We start from the raw sequence: 20,193 nt of genomic DNA, 5'->3' as shown, positions 1-20,193 counted from the left end.
ATACGCACCGACGGCCATGAATTTTAACAGGCCTTGTCATTACGTAGGTAAGTTACTTTACACGGGCACAAACACAGGCTACTTACAGGAGAGAGGATGTGAGAGACAAAGGAGGGTTTACTGGATTACTTCAGCATCTTTTTTCTCAATAAAAAGGATGAATTTTAACAAACATGCTTCTTCTAAATTATATTGAATGCACAAGTTGATCGTCCATGGTAGCAGCCAGTTATTTCTGCCCTTGACTGTGAATACCTACTGTTTAAGAGAATGTGTTCTGATTGGTTGATCAGTTTGATTAAATTTGAACAGTTGATTGAATCGTGACAGCGCTGCATGCTGGTTCAAATTCGGTTGTGTTACAGAGCATTTGTCATGGTTGACTTTTGCTTTCATAACCCGGAGAGCTCAGGCACACAAACTCAGTGTCTTCCTGTAAATATCTTCTTATTATTATTTGCTTAGCATTTGATTTCGGTTATTTTATGTTGTTTATATCTTAAGTTCTGGACCTTATTTTTGTTTTTCTTTTGAGGTGCTATGTAAAAAGCAGTAGTTGTAAATAGCAGTGATATTCTGTTTCTTGACAGCTTCAAACACATCAATACTGTCATGCGTAATCACTTGTTATTTTAACTGACCAGATATCTTCTGTGTCATCCCGCAGTGCACCTCTACAAGTGCAGCGCCCAGCGGGACAGCTGTGGCATGTGTCTGCGGGCGGAGAGGAAGTTCCAGTGTGGCTGGTGTAGCGGCGAGGGCCGATGCACCATGAAGCAGCACTGTCCTCCCATCTCCCCCTACGCTAGCCGCTGGCTGAACCTTTCTGCCAGGAATGTCAAGTGTACCAACCCACGCATTACTGAGGTCTGTTTGTTTGCCCAGTCAGTCAGTCTGTCAGTCAGTCAGGCCACCGAGCTCAGACAATATGTGCATTTAAATGATACACAAAGAAGATTTCTTAAAAGTGCAGTTTCATTTAGAATAAGCGGTCACACATTTCTCAGTGTTAGTCATCATGCCAATTATCAATTGTTTTTTCAGACGTTCCTTGAACTAAATGTTCCTTTGTTCTTTCCAACATTTCACTAAATCAAAGTAATAAAAGTTTGAAATCTTGAGCTATATGCAAGCCAGCTGAAGGCTTTCGTGACATTGTTGTAATTTGTTCCAAAACTTTGTGGTTAAAGATGGAAGTCGTGTTTCATGTGGTTTTTTTTAGCAATAAAAAGCCAAATATACATTGACTGAAGTGCGAGACAGAGAAACCAAGGTGAGGCAGGAGCTGAAACTCTCTCCGTTATCGAGTCACCATGTTATCATAACCATGTAACATCTGATTGTTTGACCTCAGGTTGAGACCGTTGGATACTTTAGTGCTTCGCATGTGGGAGTAAAAACAAGATTTCTTAAAACTTATGGCTTCTCTGGGATTGTATACAGTCTGAATATAACCAAATTTCCTGTGGAGATTCTAATTAGTTTTTACTTCCAGAAACCACCGTTTGAGTTCTATTGTTGCCTTTACTGGAAGAGCTTTGAGGCTAAAGGCTTTGAACAAAAGCCAAGCTCACAAGCTGGTTTCTTCAACTGTCCTTCTATCTGTACCTGCTAAAAACACTACACCAAAACATCTTGCTTGCTATTCCTGGTGGTCAAAAATAAACACTAATTTTCTCTGTGGCCACCTTTCCAGTTGTCCATCTAAGTGCCTGTTTACCTGAGACTATCTCACATTTTATTCCACGCTGGCTGAATGCCTTCAGTGCTGGACAGCTAAATGAATTTGGTTTGTTTAGAAAGTGGTGATGGATCTTTTATGTCACAAACTCCTGTTCATTCTCTTGAATGAGGCACAGTGGGTCAGGCACAGATTCAAGGCTCTTCCACTTCAAAGAGCCGCGAGCCTTTGATGTCCCTGTCACATTATTAGTGTTTCTGAAGGAGCTGCAGCAGAATGAAGCAGCTACCGAGTGCTGCTCGGGAACGGGGGGGGCGATGCTCCGACACCGCTCCTGTTCTGCTCTGCAGGTCCAAAGTATTCCTGCTGGGGTGGTTAACTTTACCCTAGAAAGGACTGTGGATAGGTTTCTTAAGGTTTTGTTATCTACTGCATTATTCATTTGCTTTGAATTAGAATGGATTTTAAGGCTTTTTGAAACAAACAAAAAACAAAAAACCCCCTTTTAGTGAGTTATGTGACTCACACAGAATTAAGGTGAAAGTACTTCTTGTTCACACAGAGGTTACACAGAAACTGTGGTAGGTCAAGTGCTAAATCAAATGCAGTTGAAAGAATCTAAAGAACCAAGAACCTAAACCTAAGTAAGCCCAGCCGCCTCTGTTTTCCAGATAGTTCTAAGGTTTTAGATGCTGTTATATACATTTTGATGGACAGCATTTTTGGCTTAAAGCTGGTATTTTGTGAAAGTGCTCCAAATCGTCAGAGTCATATTTCTGACCAGGGCTTACACAGAATTAGCGTTTCAGCATCACTGTATTCCTCTTGGATTGGAAATCCAGTTAATCTCTGTGACTCAACTGCAACTGTAACTAATTCTAACTCTGTTTCTAGCACATCATTCTCCAATATATGCAACTGTAATCTACGAGTACACTACTGCCTTTAACTGAATAATCTATTTGGAAAAACATCATTGTGATTAAACTGCCCTTGCATTGCAGGTTTTACAGTTTTCAGAATGTAGCTGACAATACAAGGCTGTGCTGAGTTATATGGGGGAGGTTTAGACTGACAAGCTGATCACTGTAATTAAAATCCTTTCGTCGTCTCTTTGTCCTCTCTCCTGTGTAGGTGAGCCCAGTGGCAGGACCTCTGGAGGGAGGCACCCTGGTCACCATCCAGGGCCTGAACCTGGGTCTGTCCTTCTCTGAGCTGGAGGGAAACGTGGAGGTGGCGGGTGTGCAGTGCACCCCACAGGAGGAGGGATACATCACTGCAGAGCAGTAAGAGAGACTCCTCCCCTCCTGTGCCCAGACATGCATTGATTCATACTGTACTGTACTGTACAGATGCAAACACACACGCAGAGACACACACAACAAAACAAACACATGCAATCTCTTTTTTGCTCTCACACTATTTTTCTCACAGTCTGTGAATAAGCCGGAGCCCAGTGATGCCTCATCAGGTTGTAGGATTGTGTGGGGGGCTTTGCATCGCTCTGGTGCAGTCAGAGCCAAAGGAAGAGACGGTCTTTGTGTCGTTGTCGTTATGAGGCTGTCGGCACAGCTGTAATTGAAATGCGCTGCATGTCGCTGACTGGAGGGACAATCTGTTAGCCATGTGTTTCTCTCACAGCCATGTAATGCGATTGGGCTCAGGCTGCAGGGACTTTATTTATATCCTTGTAAAAAAAAAAGGAAAAAAGAAAAAGAAAAGAACATGCCAGCAGAAAATTGGAAAACTCTCGTGATGTATGAATAGAAGGGTTGGGCAGGGACAATTCACTGGGTGCTCTTATTGTATCAGGGAACGCAGAGTTCCTCGCACAGGGCCGTGCATTCGGCAGGGCCATTCATTTGGCACACACAGTGCTTTAAAACATGGCATTACAGCTGTTACAACCATTAATTTCAGCATGGGGTCAGTTGCTATAATGACTTATTCATGGCGCACTTTATCTTATTGACCTGACAGGCAATACTGATTTATTGAAGAAACCCCTGTGTTGTCATGGCAACCGGAGGTAATGGTGGGTGGCAATCATGCTGGGGACGCGGAGGGGTGTAGTTTATCATTTGAGTTATATTGCTGTTATAGGTTTCCCATTAGGAAGAAAGATGGCCCTCTGTATTGACCCACAACTTCTATGAAAGTCTGCCTCAATCACACTGACCAGCAGAGGCCATCTTCCCCCAGTGCATCCCATAACAAATGTGACACCATGCTGTGTGTGTGTGTGTGTGTGTGTGTGTGTGTGTGTGCCTCGTATGTGTTATGACATATATGCATGATGATCTTTTGCACGCCCGCGTATTCAATGCATTTGCGTCCGTGGTCGTGACAGGATCGTGTGTGAGATGGCCGCGGCGCCGAAGGGGAACGCACCAGGTCCAGTTAAGCTGTGCGTTGGCGAATGCAGACCAGAACTACGTGCGCAGTCCTCGCAGCTCTACTCCTTTGTGGTAATTCTGACTCTGAAGCATGTTAACTTCAAGTGTTTGCAGGCAACATGGCTGAACTGAAGGAGGTGAAAGTCAAAAGCCAATTAATAGAAATATGGAAATCACAGTCTTCAACTGAACTGGGGGGAAAAGCTTTTAGGTTTTCTGCATCTACGTATTGTTCCTGCATGGAACAAGACTAAACTACTAACTAACTTTGAATTTCAAATCGCTGTATTCCTGAGCGATTTGAAAGTTATGGTGAAATGCAGGTTGTCGGTGTGCAAATGTTTTATCTGATTTTTTCAATGTCACTCCCCCTATATTCAGTTAATTAACGCTTGGACAAAAGATCTGTGATTTCAATGGAATAAATAAGGTTAAAATAAGGCCAAATAAAATGAAAAAATAAATCTGATCTATTCAAGCTGCTGCGATCAAGTACAACATATAGTTGACTGTGCATGAGAGAGTTCAGCATCATAATGAAGTTGTTCTGATGTTTTTTTCATTGTGTGTTGCTAATGAAAAGAATGGTGTACTTTATTGAGCTGAAGCTAAAAGAGATTTTTGCTTTCTTTTGAAGATTCACTGTATTATTATTTTTAATATCATCTTTTCAAAGTTCATTAAGCTATTTTTTTTTTTCTAAGAAAGCTCTTTGGTCAACCTTTTTAACAGTTTTTCTGTTCAACTTTTTAGTTCCACAGTGGTTTATTGAGCCAAGGCCGCAGGAACAGAGCTTTTCAGAATCAGACAATTAATAGGACATACTGTATTCTGTGTTTGATTTCTGTTGAATGAAACATTAATGAATCTTGGTTCTCCACAGACCCCTTCAATGCTGGCCCTTACTCCAGGCAGAGGACCTGAATCTGGGGGCACAAAGGTCACCATTGTTGGGGAGAACCTGGGCGCTGGAAGCACTGTTAATGTGTACTTTGGTAATCAGACCTGTGAGCTGTACAGGTGAGTCTGATAACATAACCGCCTGATAGCCTTGTCTAATCTCTGTGAAACATGGTAAGAGGTTGCTCCGTTAACAGAAGCTTCTGATAAAATTCGGTGTCTGTGCGTTAACGGAACATTTTAATAATGATTTGTGTGGTGTGATGAAACCCAAAGCGGTAGGTATTGTTCTCTGCATATTTATAGATAGCTATTTAAAGTTCAAAATGCCTCACATGGTAGGAGTCAGGAGGCTGAGGCGAGGAAGCCATTAGCTACAGCACCCTCTAATTACAGTGTTCCATCTCTAATGTGTCTGTAACGAGGAAGAGATGGGACAGTCTATAATGAATCCTCGCCCCTGTAGTACTGTAGTAATGTGCATGGCTCATAACTGCGTGAAGTCGGGGATTTGCCACTGCGGCATCGAGTGGGCAGAGTCACAATCAGAGGCATGAATAAATCACTCTTTTGGTTCTCCCACCAGGAGGACCATGTTGGAGATTGTGTGCTTCTCTGCGCCGTCTGTGACGAGAGCCGGACCGGTGCAGGTCACTTTGAGTGTCGACCGGGCCAAAGTTCCTGGGAGCCTGGCGTTTGAGTACATAGAAGACCCCACAGTCCAGCGCATTGAGCCCCTGTGGAGCATCACCAGGTAACACTGAGCAATATAACACCGCAGATACCAGTCCCATGTATGCACTGATAGCTCAGGAGGACGGAGGCTCATTCCCTGGACCTTGAGGTCTTGTTACCACACACAGACATGCAAACTTTAGGGTCTGTCACACAAAAAACAATCTGCACGTCTGCTTAGATGCAGACTGCAAATGGTAGCAGCTTCAAGATTAACAAATGATTGTCACTTGCAAATTGCTGACAAATTTGGCAGTCCTACAGGGCAGTAACATGCTCACTGGTCGCAAGTATGGTGTTAGTTTTAATTATAGAGACGTGTAATATTTAATGTAAGAGGCAGCGATCTCATTTTGCAAATTGCAGCACTGCAACACATAAGATCTATTTTACACATACAGTACGCATTCATTAGCATTTGCCCAAGTGAATGTGCTTTGAGCAAAACATAGTCAAGGACACTGTCTATTTATTTTCTCTTACATTAATTGTGCAGTAGTTTTCCACTGAAAAATAAATAATATGAAAAACTCCCCCTGTCTCCGTGTGGAGGCCTGGCTCGTACAGATTAACATGGCGCCAGGCAATCTGTGAGTCAGGGTTACAGGGGAGAGTGATACAGAGAACAGAGGTGCTAGACAGTTATAACAAGAGTGATAAACAATATTCAATGAGGGATCACAACAAAGTGACCACTCGAAACGCTGCATTTCATTGAAATACCATGCACTGACTTTATTTGGTTGAGTGCGATGCTGCTAATATTACAATGAAAGTGAATTTGCTGCATAAACATTTCTATCACAGCTGAGAGGTGCGTTACCTGTATTCCACTAAATAAAAGTTGGCATTTAATTTGGTTTCGGGTGGGATTACCCAGCACCACGTCCCTGCAGATTAGACTTCAGAGAGACACCCTGGCCCTCAGCCTGGTGACAGGAGGAGCTTTGTGGAGCTGCAATCAAGAGCCCTCATCATGAATGTGCAGTCTCACTATGTGGCCCTACAAGCTTAGGTACCCTTTGAAGTGTGAGGAGAGGAGGACTGGCACTCTGTCAGACTGACTAGACTGGCCAGTTTTTTTTTTTTTCAAGCCATTTTCCCTTCATTTCTCTCTTGTATTCTTCCCCTCTTGGTCTCTCCTTCTCTTTTTCCCAATTCCTCACCACAGTTTTCTAAGCTCACACTGCAGCACAGGTTATGCAAAGATTAGAGTGTGTTGTTCATTTTAATCACATCTAGCACAGATATGTAAACAAGCAGCACCTGTATTCATGCTATGCCAGCCTCACAGTCACGGATGAATATGAAATAGCAGCCAGCTGGTTCGCCGTTTGATCTGGCTCTCCTGCCCAATAACAAAGAGCGAGCTACCATGCCAGGTATACCTCCATGAACCTGCATTAATGCAGTTTTTCTGGAAAATGTTGGGTTTGCAAGTTAAAAAGATTGATCTCTTTGCCGTTATCACTCTAATTAAATTATGGAGAAAAGGCAGTTTGTGTTCACGTATAGCCGACCTGGGGCTGACGCGGTGTGTTTGGGTTTACTTGCTTATGAATAAACTTGTTCCTTCTTTGCCAACAGTGGACACACCACACTGACAGTGACTGGAACCAACCTGGATGTCGTTCAGGAGCCGCGGGTCAGAGTCAAATATGCCGGCCATGAATCTGTCAATGTAAGTGTGACAATTGCTAATATACTGCACTCAGCCTTTATTGACGTTGCTTACTCAAGCTGATAGAAAATGTCACAACAGAGTTAATTTCTATTGATAGTTCGGTACAGTTGTAACAAGGTGGATTTAGTGCAGTGGTCAATTTACTGCTTTTTGTTTCTTCACACTGATCTGCACTGACATTTTTCAAATGTAGCGTAAAGCATTTATGCAGTTGTAGTCACATAATATGAATTTTATTTTTACTCATATTCGGGTGACATGTTGGTTTAGAGCTGGTCTGAAACTGTATTCCTACAACACCACTAATGTGTGAACAAAGGCAGAAAAACAGCCAGTCTCTGTACCAAACAGCCTGCAGGATGGAGAACAAATTAAGAGCTTGAAGAATCTAATGAGCTGTAGATTGTAAAATGTCAGTGTTGCTGTGGGTGTAAAAATGAAGCCGTATATAAACAAAGGGGTTAGAAAGAGGTTCCATAGAGACTCAGACCAAAGTGAGATTTTAAAACACTGACATGAAAGTACAACTCAGTTTTGGGAGGTGATTTATGGTGCTGATTCTGCTTGCCTGAGCTCCTTAGGCAGGTCGCTTCAAAGTGATTGATTGTTTCAAAGTGTTGAGGCCCCGATGGCAAAAGTCCAGTCACCTTTAGCCTCATGTTTTCCACTTTGGACCAGTCAGGGAATTGCCTGAAGATGTGAGACTGCACACAGGGTTGAAACTTGTGCAGGGTAATTTTTGTTCCACCTTGAAACAGATCGATATAATCTTAAAAAATCAATTTGAAACAGGTAACTCGTGAAGAGATGCCACAAACAGAATGATAAAATAGTTTGCTTGTACCAGATTTTGTATCGGGTGCTTAAGTGTTATATATTGTAGACCAATAAATTAATTATTTGGGAAAAAAAACAAAGCTCTCAGCTGAGGGGAGCAAAGTTGAGGTCAGTCTCAACAGTTATTTAACAGTAGAAACACAAACTGTTTATCAATGAGGCATTCCTGAACAGAGGAATGTGTCTCAGTGGAAAGACAGACTGTATCTGGAGGTGATAATATTTGATGATAATCTGATATTGCTCGTGCGGCAGCGTGTGAAAGAAAACCAAGATGAGGCCACTGAAAATTGAGGAACTTCAAATGTAACGTGTTTGAAGAACACATGTGTTTTTCTTTGTAGACAACGCTGCGTATGAGAGGTATGCCCTGAGCCAATTAAACAGCGTGGTAATGATGCCAGCCCAGAGTTTGAGCCAGTCAATTAAAACTGCATGTTTTACAGTGTCACTGGCAGCACTGAGATCTGAAGGGATTAAAGCTGAACTTTAACCCGAATCAGCAGCTAAAAGAGGGTCATTGGTAAATTTAATGAGGGCACTCTCTTTATCGCACATATCTCGAAAACACAACTCCAATTGCTTCAAAATGTTTTGAATCACAAAAGCAGTTAATTGACTTGAAACGACTCTCTGTGAAACCTAAGATAAAAAGTGAAACTTGGAACTCGCCCTGAAGCCGGGGGACTTTGAGGGATCTGCTTGATTTTCAGAGATTTTAAGGAACTGCAGAAGAAAACAGACGCTGCATTTCAATTCCAGAGAGCTATTGGTTATTGATAAAGAACCAATAGCTAAAAGCAGCAGAGACACAGACCTGTTGTGGCAATTTTCTATTAACCTCATCAGTGGAGCAAGTGATTGGTTTCATATGAAACAGTTGAAATGTGCTGGAAAAATGGATTCAAAACAATTAAAAACGCTCCGTATTAACTAGTGCCGCAGCAACTGTCATGACAACGCAGCTGTCATACATCTACAGGCAGGAGGTCAAAGACGAGAGCAGACAGGTGAACATATGGATGGGAGGAAACATGCTGGGAATACTGTAACAGCTAATGAATACCAGTCAGACATATAGATATCTTTAATCTCAGGTTATGTAGGTTAACACCATTGAGACCATCAGTTTCTTTATGCATACGCTGAATAATGTTAAAAGGCTCCATAAGATTCATAGCATCTGCATGTCAATAACCTTTGAGAATAGTAATTCTTTCACATTTGGGCATGAAATGCTCAGATCTATTCGGCAAAAGCGGTTTCTAGGTTTCTACAAAGTGCAAGGCCCTTAATTTACTGCCTTCATGTCTTCACATAAGCTACAATTAATGATTACTAGAAGATTTAAAATGCTTTTAAAGTTGAATTGCTTATAAAAGATATTTCTGAGGGGAAAATATTGACTCAGGAATTTTCTGTGAGAAGATTAATTATAATTATCAATGTCTTTCAGTAATTTATGTCAGTATTACTCATTCACCGAACAACGCTGTGAGCCAGTGTACTATTAAATACATGTATGGTGATATGTGCAGTGTGGTTACTGTAATATGTCTCACGCTCGGCCTGGTTGTAGGTACTGTTTGCACTGTAACGTGTACCACCTGATCTGATTCCTCTCCAGGTGTGCAAAGTGCTGAACACAACCACCATCAGCTGCTTCGCCCCCTCCCTGAAGGCGGAGTACACTGCGGACCAGGAGACCATCAAACACGTGGACGAGTTTGGCTTCGTCTTCAACAACGTCCAAGCTCTGCTGACTTACAACAACACGAGCTTTGTTTACTACCCCAACCCTTACCTGGAGCCCCTCAGTCTGTCGGGCGTTCTGGAGCAGAAGCCCGGCGCTCCGATCATACTCAAAGTACGTCACCTGACCGGCTGCTGCTAGTATGGTTTCTTTTATTTATCAGTAAAGTCTATCAAGTCTATAACTATCTGTCATTGGCTACGTTTACATGGACACTAATAATGATATTATAATACGATTAAGACCATAATGCGAGTATGGTGGAGCTCATGTAAACACCATACTTTAATCATGTTAATGCGATTAAGCTCATAATCAGTTTAAGCTTAATTGCATTGAGATACCTGGAGTACTGCGATTTTACTCGTAATATGAAGGCATGTGTACACCTTAATCATATTTCTTTCCCACTGATCACATTGCGCATGTACAGGAAGTGACACACATCATAAACGTCATGTGAAAGATTGCAGCGGGAAGTAGTTTGTAGACAGGATTTCAAAGAACTGCCAAATTACGTAAACACCTTAATCTGAGTAATGCCGCGATCATATTTTTGACCATAATCGCATTAGTAGTGTGGATGTAAACGTAGCCAGTGATGGAAACATATTAGAATAGGCAATTTCTAAACAACATTGCCTTTGATTCACGTGTTCTAAACAGACGACACACCAGTGAGCATCAGTGACAGTTTCCACTTTATCTCATGTTTCTCTAACTGGTCGATTTTTTTCCTGAAAAACTACATCTCCCATGACCCTCCCTGTGTGCTCCCATCCTCCCTGTCACAAACAGCACATGGCTACATCTTGTAGTTTCCAGAACAGGTTTTCCAAACCGCCTTTCACTTTCACGCTGTGTGCAATTGCGCTTCTTTAGCTGTGTTCGTTGCAGAGGAACACGACAGACTGGTTCTGCCTTCGCTAGGTAAAATTATTTAGCAGATTTCCTGCAAATTATGACTCACATTGTAGAAAAACTGGCTGCCAATTCTCCAACATGGTTGATTACAGTAATTACACTAATGCCCCAAAATTGCAGGGTGATCATTTATTGAGTTTAAAATGCTATACATATGATCAGAAAGAATTCCAATGGTGTTACACAAAAGTATTCGGCATAGTTACTGTACAGTACTGCTTGAAAAACACTCTCAATTGATGCATTAGACCAGACTTCTGTATGTCAGGATCCAAATCAATGACCGCTTACTGTTTTAAAAGAACTATTTTCTCTGTGATATATTGTTATTTTCTACAGTTCTTATATTGCCTCTCTGACTGTGCTGCAGGGACGTAACCTGGTGCCTTCGGCGTCGGGTGGAGCCAGGCTGAATTACACGGTGCTGATTGGAGATACGCCCTGTTCTCTCACTGTGTCCGACACTCAGTTACTCTGTGAGCCACCAAACCTCACCGGGCAGCACAAAGTCCTGGTCAGTCTCAAAGTGTTTCTGCCTATCCGGCTGTTTTCTGTCCGTCCGTGCATCTGATTGCCTGTCTGCATGGATGTGGGTCACTGTCTGTAGGTCAGTGCTTGTCTTTACGCCACCGTGTTTGTGGGTCACCGACAGGCTTTCAGTTAGCTTTCTGTCATTGTCTGTCACTCATGGTCTGCTAGGTTCCCAATTACAGCACATTGCCCTCCAGAATTATTGACAGGCGCTCTTGCAAATAATGAGAAAAGAGCTGCTGTGCCTGTAACTTTTAAAAATGCTTTTCTTCAAAGGTGATTGTTCAGGGAAAATGATCCATATCTCCATTGTACTTGCCCATTTAATTCTTCAGCAACAATGTTTTGAATTCATTGCCAGCCGTTTTCAAAGACGATTATTTTCTTTGTTATTTGAGCATTTTCAACACTGTTTTGAAACAGTGTGCTGATGCTTGGATTATTATCATCCAGGTCCAAGTGGGAGGACTCCACATCTCTCCGGGAGAGGTTCACATCCGGTCCGACAGCCTGCTCACCCTTCCTGCTATCTTCAGCATCACAGCTGGAGGAGGGCTGCTCCTCATCATCGTCATCATCGTCCTGCTGGCCTACAGACGGAAGTCACATGAGAATGACCTCACTCTGAAACGCCTGCAGATGCAGATGGACAATCTGGAGTCCAGAGTGGCTCTGGAGTGCAAGGAGGGTGAGCAAGACTGATATGAGAGACTTAACATGATCATTAATCGTACATCATGTCCATTAAAACTCTCACTCCCAAATACCAAATAGTAGTTGCCCTCCAGCGCCCTCTGTTGAGAGCTGATGCTTTGACTGGCATTAGTAGTGGCTTTGTTAACAAAATGATTTACTTGAACAAAGATTTATTTACTTATATACTATATTGGCTGGGGAATGACTAAAAGATTAGTTTAAAGGACATTACTAGCTATGGATATGTTATTTGAAGACTATAAAGATTTTGGAGCAAGATATTTGTATTCTGAGTCCCTTTATTCAAGACAGCTTTCTCCTATGGGAGACAAGGAAGTAACCTTAAAAAGGTTACACACTGTTTTCTATCTGCAGCTCGTGAAACTCTAATTGATTAAATATATACTGTAAGATACACTGTGAACTTTCCTTAAATTTTCGATTCATTCTAATCACTATTTGTCATTATTTTTACAATTGTTAGACTATTTCATGTATTCATCTGAGAGTAAAGCACTTTTTAGCTTTACTGTGAGATGTTCAATGCACACCTCTGTCATATGTAGCCTTTGCAGAGCTGCAGACAGACATCAACGAGCTGACGAGCGATCTGGACAGAGCTGGCATCCCCTATCTGGACTATCGCACTTACGCCATGAGGGTTCTCTTCCCCGGCATCGATGATCACCCAGTGCTCAGAGAGCTAGAGGTAGGAAACCTCTGAAGCGGGGCCGCAGTACTTGAATCCAGTTTCAACCATTTTTCTGACATCTTGACCTTAAGGCTCCAGTATACTCCAAGCAAAATTGATTTTGGCTTGCTGGCAAGTGCTGTCAAACCGCTGTCGAAGAGAGCGGTGTGAGCAAATGTCAGCGGTTTGAGGTCTGTTTGTTTAATGGTGTCCACATCATCTGGAGGAGCTTGTGAGAAGATCTTATTTGGAGTTTGCTCCCTCCCTTTGTCTCAGCCATCCACCCATTTCAAACTTTTCTTGGTCTTTGACTCTTAACTTTGTACTTACAAAACACTTTTTCTACACCCAATCATGAAAAGGTTTATTTTCTACATGAGAAACTTTACGTCAGGGTATTATAAAGTGGTTGTCAACTGTTCACATATTCCTTTGTCAAAGTCCTATGCATCGATAAGTTGGATGTTGAGGGGTGCAGTACTGATGTCCTGCAAATACACAGACATTTCAGTTGATCAAGAAGCATGCAGTATGCTGCAGTGTTCGTTGTCTCTTTGTACTGGTCTTGTGAAGGATTTTTGTTTTGTTCCGATTTTGGTATTTTTCTCTTCTTTTCTCAAACTCAAGAGATTTAAAATTGTTCTTCACGTAGCCAGGACTGTTTTTTTTAATTATTGTCCTGATCTCAATTCTGAAGCACTCCATACCTAATTTTGAAGAAACTTTGATGACAAGCCATTTACCTTTTCATTACTTCTAGAACAGCTAGTCAAGTACTCAAGATCCAAATTGGGCCGGTGCTGCCAATTGTTTATGTAATCAAGCTGTGAATATGGTCACAACAATCTCAAAAATACCTCTGTTCTGAAGAGCCTCTCTGATTGCAGTTTCAACTTACTGACTTTGTTAGGAAAGTAACAGGCCCTTAATTTGTTGCAGAAAATGAAGCTTAGTTTATTTATTATCTTGATAAACTTCTTGAAGTTTAGAAGCTATGACTCAAAAGTTTCCTGGAGGGAACGGATTTGTGAGGGTTACGTCATTGCTACTGGGCTAAGCCTGTAGCCACACCAGTGGTGGTTTCGCACTTAAGCCTTGTGATGGTTTATGAGAAGTTTTGTGTATATTCCATCTATGCTGAGTCTTCTTCATTCATTTCATTGCATGATGTGTGTAGGTGCCAGGGAGCGGACAGGCGAATGTGGAGAAAGCCCTGAAGCAGTTTGCTCAGCTGGTGAATAACAAGGTTTTCCTGCTGACATTCATCCGTACACTGGAGCTGCAGCGCTCCTTCTCCATGCGTGACCGCGGCTACGTGGCCTCGCTCATCATGACTGCTCTGCAAGGACGGCTGGAGTACGCCACAGACATCCTCAAACACCTGCTCTCAGACCTTATAGAACGCAACCTGGAGAGCAAGAACCACCCCAAACTCCTCCTGCGCAGGTAAACCAGGAGTGCTGCACTGCTGCTAAAAGTTGCATTACAAAAAGCTGTTTAAACATTTTGGGAATAACCTTTATGTTGCAGTCATCAACAAAGAATTCAAGTTGTGCCCTTACAAACTGTGATCATGTCTTTCATTTTGTCCATCGGTCATGTTGTCCAGCTGAATATTGGATTACTCACTTGGGAGTTTAACTTCACAGCGAGCTGTAAGGTTACGAGTTAAGGCATTCCCAAAAAGTAGAAATTCACTGCAGTGAGTTGAACAAGCAAAATCTTTTCGCTCCACTGGAGAAGCTCAGGGTCAGACAATAGTCGCGCCTTCGGTTCAATTGCTTCGAAAGAGAAACCAAAGCACGTTATAGTTAGAAGAAACCCCACAATTTCCTCCTGGCCTCTCTCCTCTCTATCTTTTCCACTTTAAGGCCTTTTCTGTCACAAACCTGACCAGCTCTGATCAGCGCTGCTTATCTCGTGGCATAGATAATTCCTTCGCGAATTGTTCTTTCCAGCCCAGTTACCGCACTTCTGATGGATGAGTAACTAGGCCAGCGAAGAAAAGCCCACCTCTGTTCAGCTTTGTTTTGTGCAGCGGCGTGAAACAGCCGTTACGAGTCTGAGAAACGGGGTGCCTGAGCGGACAGGTGAAAGACAGCAGCGTTAAAAGTGATAGAGAGTGGGTGGGACTGGCAGAGGACGAGAACCTAATGGAGAAGAGTGAGTGCAGCGGCCGCGGAGTCGTTGTCAGCCTGACTTATCTTCTGTGTGCCACTCATGAAACATTCAGCTGGAGCTCACGTTTCCTCCTCCTCCGTCACCTCTCCTCTCCTCCTTTCTCTCGCCTCTCTCCCTCTTTCCTCCACCTCTGGTTATCTGTCGATTGTTTTCCCAGTGCTGAGGCTGGCCTGCTGAATGTTTCATGAGGTTTTTTTTTCTCCTTTTTTGAAAACGAGGGCTCTCTCAATCTGCAGTACACTCATTAAATATAAGGATGAGTTCACATGGGAGCCGGTACAACAAGAACTTGTTAGCCCAAACATGCTGCTCTTGCGGAAAAAAACTCTAAAATTTAATGGGGTGCTGTCAACAGAAGAGTCAATACAGGTTAGGGTTGAAATGCAGGTAAGGACAGAAAAGGAGTGACAGACAGCAGGTTAAGGAGGGAAAGTGACTGGTGGCTAGAAAGCTGCAGGCTTTGGATCAGGGTACTGTTACACAATTTAAAGGATTTACTACAGTAAATCATCAAATCTTTCCCATCTGTGCTCAAGTTCAGTAGCTAACTGCAGACACAGCAACGAAGGAAGAGGGAGAGGACTTGAAGTGGACGTCTAAGTTGTGCACAATTATGTCATGACCCAAATATGTTCTGCACCAGCAGCACTTAACTTACAGCGTGTGTCCTGTGAGACCGAGCGGCTGAGTAAGGATGCTGCTTCTCTATAAACTCTCCATGTCATGTTTTTGGGTTCCAACAATGTCAGGCTCTTCTACGTCTTAAATTATAAAAGAATAATCAGGGCACTCCAGCTCTCTGTGGGATGTCTCTTGCTAACAAATGAGTGTGCTATCTTCTTGTCTTGCAGAACAGAGTCTGTGGCGGAGAAGATGCTGACAAATTGGTTCGCCTTCTTGCTCCACAAATTTCTCAAGGTAAAGTGAAATCTTTCTCAGACCTTATCGCTACAGGTGTCAAAGTGATATGCTATGACGATGCTTCTTAAAATTATTTGCATTGATAATGGAGTGGCCTGCTATGTCTGCTGTTGTAGCTGTCATTTTAACTGTCTGATATCGTGAGCCTCATAGGCATTGTGGAGTGATAATGGTTACCTGTGGGGTCAAAGATACCTCCAGCTTTGCAATTCAAAAGGAGAGGAAACTACATTTTCTCATGTCTGATGTGTCATGCTCTACTTCCTGAGGCTCATCGCCTGTGCTGATGAATACAGATCTCTTTCCTTCCCTTCTTTCCTATGTCTTATTTTCCTTTCTCCCACCTTTCACTCTAATCCCCGGGTTCCCTTCCAAAACAAAGGAGTGTGCTGGCGAGCCTCTCTTCATGCTGTTCTGTGCCATCAAACAGCAAATGGAGAAGGGACCCATAGACTCCATCACCGGGGAGGCACGCTATTCCCTCAGTGAGGACAAACTCATCCGGCAGCAGATTGAATACAAGACACTGGTGAGTCATAAAGACATTAATAAAAAAAAGAAAGAAAAAAAGTCCAAAATTTTGCCTGTATTCCTTTTTGTACATCTCTTGGCAAAGAGCCTTGACGGATCCACAGAAATGAGGAAAGCGCCTGGGCTGTGGTTGTAATTTTATGACTGCTGTAAGTATTTGGATGGTTTGAATAACATGATGACAGTGGACAAATAATCTTTGCACAGCCAGATTTTCATCTCCTCAAGCCTAAGGTGATCTTGACAAAATGCCTTTAAAACAACTTGAGAAAATAAGGCCTTAAAATGTTGACACAGCCATTCAATCAGCTGTGAGTTTAACTCCAATTCCAGCTTCATTTCCTTATTCGGGTGAATATCAGTATGTGGAAGTCCCGTTCACTGCAGTCCTTGCTACCGCTAAGTCCCACCGTTGGTTTGTAAAGGGAGCAGACTGTAGAGAGCAGACTGGGATGGAATAATATATAAGGAGATCCACGCTATCGCCTTGCAATCCCACCGTGCATACAGACATCCCTTCAAATCTGAAGCAGTCTGCAGTGCAGAGACAAGGATGTGATATATATATTTTCCCATACAGACACATCGACAGAGGGTTTCTGTGTCTTGCTCAAGGACACTTCAGCATGTGGACTACCTGAGCCACAGCGGTCCTTAGAACCTGGGATTTCCCCGTGCACCCCCCATACTGCAGCTTTATTGATTTTAACAGATCTGTCTTGGCCTTTTTCTAACAAACTTCTGTTTAGTTTCTCTAGGCCTGATGAACTTTGACAAGAGAAACCCAGCTACCCAAATTAGAGAAGGAGAAATAGTGAAACAGAATCAAGAATAAGCAGTCAACAACATTCCATCAGAGTGATGTACGGCCACCTGTACAACACCAATATGCCTCTTTCTTTTACCTTTCCATTAAAATTAAGCTGGCTAGATTCCTCCACCGGCCCATCACAATAAGTTCCCCCTCAGGCTTTAGCTCCGACGCAGAGCCAGCCAGCGACAGGATGACACCTCTCTGATATCCATGTCGGAGAGTCTGAGAGGCTGTGTCTCATTACTTGTTTAATGCCCCTGGCTAGAGCTGCACAGCCACATCCCGGAGGTGTGAAATTACATTTCTGGCCAAGATCCTCTCTGCCAGGACAGTTTGTTGAGGAGTGGGTAATGAAAGGACTTTCCTAGCAAGCAACACCTTTTTCTCTCTCGCTCTTTCTCTTACCCCCTCCTCTAAATCTCTCTCCATCCTGGATCCCCAGACGCTGAGCTGTGTGAACCCAGACAATGAGAACAGCCCAGAAATCCCTGTCAAGGTGCTCAACTGTGACACCATTACCCAGGTAAAGGAGAAGATCCTGGATGCGGTGTACAAGAACATGCCCTACTCACAGCGACCACGGGCTGCAGACATGGATCTGGGTGAGGCTGCATTGGGTGCAATCGTGCTGTGAAAGACTAATTTCATAAGCTTAATTGTCTTCTATCTTCTGGGATAAAGCATAGACGGCCATGGCACATAAGATGTTGGAATAATGACAGGAGGGGTGAATACAGCTGAGAGTGGGCATGTCAGGGGAGTTATCGCTGAGAAGACGCATGACATCAACAAAGGGCTCAACACGAGTTTCTGGAAGACAACCCCTCCCCACACCTGCGTACAGCCCTAACCAGAGCAACACTCACCAGCCCTGACGCTAAACCTCACTGACAGCTCACCTACACTTAAGCTTACGCCCACAACATGTCATCCTATACTGAATGACTCGGCACAAATCCAGCTGACACGCATCTTCAAAGGGAGTAAATAAGATACCTTGTAGGTAGAGGCTGATATTGCTTTGGGTTTGTAGTTTTACACCTTAAGGGGCTTTCACAGGTTAGGGATTAAGAGAGGATCAGTTTTTCCTTGTTGCTTTGGGCATTTTAAATCCAAGTGAAGGCACCGTGTCGATTATTGTGTTTGCAGAATCACTTTAATTGTCAAGAAGAAATGTACCAGAAGCCATCTTGGTGACATGTTGGCTGCTAAGCTGATTTTTGCAAATATCTGCTTATTCTGAATTTGATGCCGACGACATGTTTCAAACAAGTTGGGACAGGAGCAACAAAAGGCTGGGAAAGTTGTCGAACGCTCCAAAAAACACCTGTTTGGAACATTCCACAGGTAAACAGGTTGATTGGTAACAGGCGAGAGTATCATGATTGGGAATGAAAGGGGCATCCTGGAAAGGCTCAGTCGTTCGCAAGCGAGGATGGAGCGAGGTTCACCACTTTGTGAACACATGATTGGATAAAGGAGATTACTACATGGGCTTAGGAACACTTTGTAAAACTGTTGTCAGCAAACAGTTCCTTTGCAAATGATTGCATTCTGTTTTTACTGAAGTTTTACACAACGTCCCAACTTTTCTGGAATCAGGGTTGTACAGTCACAAACACGCCAGGGGGACTAAAGGTTGTAATAATAAAGATTGCACGTTCAGATATAGAAGACATATTTGATATGACCTATAAGTTCTGAAAACTTGAGAATTTGATTTAAAATTCATCAAAAAAGTAGATTTGTTTTTCTACAAAATTCATCTGTTGTTCTAGATACAAACCCTGTGAGGAGTGAAGTTATGCTTGTATACTAAAGCCCATGCAAGCAGCATTTATTTATGGAAACAAGAAGGTTTAAGGGGAGTTCTCTCAGCATTAAAAGTGCATAAAAACATCAACTTAAGACCACTAATTGAGGAGGACATCGTGGAGAATAAAGTCCCATGATGAGGTTGGGTTTCAAAGAAAATACTAATACAGTACACAAGGATAACATGACCTCACCTGCAGCATGAAGGGACAGAGCAAGACAAACGATGGACATTAGACGATATGTAACTGTCACTTGGCACCTGGGATACAAACATTCTCCAGAACGCCGCATGTCACACATTCACTATTGATTGTATTTTCCTACAGAGTGGCGGCAGGGCAGAACAGCGCGTGTGGTCCTGCAGGACGAGGACATCACCACCAAGATAGAGAGCGACTGGAAGAGACTCAACACACTCATGCACTACCAGGTCTGTTAATTACATTAATACCAGGGCTGCGACTAATCTTCTTTAAAGGATGAATTGTCTTAAAAAAAAAAAAAAAAGCAATTAAAAAATGCACATCACAAAGCCTCAAATAGCTTGTTTTGTTCAGGCAATGATCCAAAATCCAAAGATATTCAGTTTATAAAATATTTAAAACAGAGCAAAGCAGAAAATATTCACATTCACAGAATGAATGGTTTGGTTTTGTTACCTTAGAAAGAGCTCATTATGTCTACAGAGGGAGTGGATGCTCTTCCACAGAGTCCCCCATGTTGTACCGCCATGTTATTACAGTAGCCCAGGATGGACAATGGACTCAAGAGAGCGCCTTTTGTGAGTTTTGTAGCTTCCCCTCCATGTTTGGAAAGGGATGGGTGAGGCGAGGGGTATTCAATTGTTTGGCATATTAGTTTGACAGGCGACCAAAACGTTTAATAAATGTTCAGAGCTGCACATTAATCTTCTGTCAATCGACTAACCATTTCAGCTCCAGTCAATACTGAGCTTACAAAGCTTTTTCACTCTAACTCCTGCAAACCTTGAATCAACCTTTTTTTAAAAAAAAAAAAAAAAAACTGCAATTATCCAGATGCTTGAGGGCATCACAGCAGATATTGTTGATGAAGGACAGAGGATTACTCATTCATATTCA

At 42.7% G+C, this 20,193-nt stretch overlaps 2 protein-coding genes across 2 annotated transcripts in view; one reads left to right on the top strand and one right to left on the bottom strand.

The window, feature by feature from the left end:
* LOC143327869 (plexin-A2-like) overlaps positions 1-20,193 on the top strand; it is a 76,235-nt gene that overhangs the window by 47,499 nt on the left and 8,543 nt on the right. Inside the window, exons 12-26 of the mRNA XM_076742464.1 lie at positions 668-867; positions 2,816-2,967; positions 4,032-4,149; positions 4,961-5,097; positions 5,564-5,731; positions 7,300-7,393; positions 9,861-10,100; positions 11,281-11,424; positions 11,895-12,129; positions 12,704-12,846; positions 14,006-14,274; positions 15,861-15,927; positions 16,313-16,459; positions 17,718-17,877; positions 19,420-19,523. Coding sequence (XP_076598579.1) covers positions 668-867; positions 2,816-2,967; positions 4,032-4,149; positions 4,961-5,097; positions 5,564-5,731; positions 7,300-7,393; positions 9,861-10,100; positions 11,281-11,424; positions 11,895-12,129; positions 12,704-12,846; positions 14,006-14,274; positions 15,861-15,927; positions 16,313-16,459; positions 17,718-17,877; positions 19,420-19,523 — 2,378 coding nt within the window. The remainder of the gene's footprint in view (positions 1-667; positions 868-2,815; positions 2,968-4,031; positions 4,150-4,960; positions 5,098-5,563; positions 5,732-7,299; positions 7,394-9,860; positions 10,101-11,280; positions 11,425-11,894; positions 12,130-12,703; positions 12,847-14,005; positions 14,275-15,860; positions 15,928-16,312; positions 16,460-17,717; positions 17,878-19,419; positions 19,524-20,193) is intronic.
* ora1 (olfactory receptor class A related 1) overlaps positions 1-20,193 on the bottom strand; it is a 105,140-nt gene that overhangs the window by 83,353 nt on the left and 1,594 nt on the right. The window lies entirely within an intron of this gene.

The sequence above is a fragment of the Chaetodon auriga genome, chromosome 2, assembly GCF_051107435.1.
Source record: "Chaetodon auriga isolate fChaAug3 chromosome 2, fChaAug3.hap1, whole genome shotgun sequence".
Classification (NCBI taxonomy): Eukaryota; Metazoa; Chordata; class Actinopteri; order Chaetodontiformes; family Chaetodontidae; genus Chaetodon; species Chaetodon auriga.
Note: the sequence above shows the minus strand (reverse complement) of the source record. Positions and strands in the feature narration are given on the sequence as shown.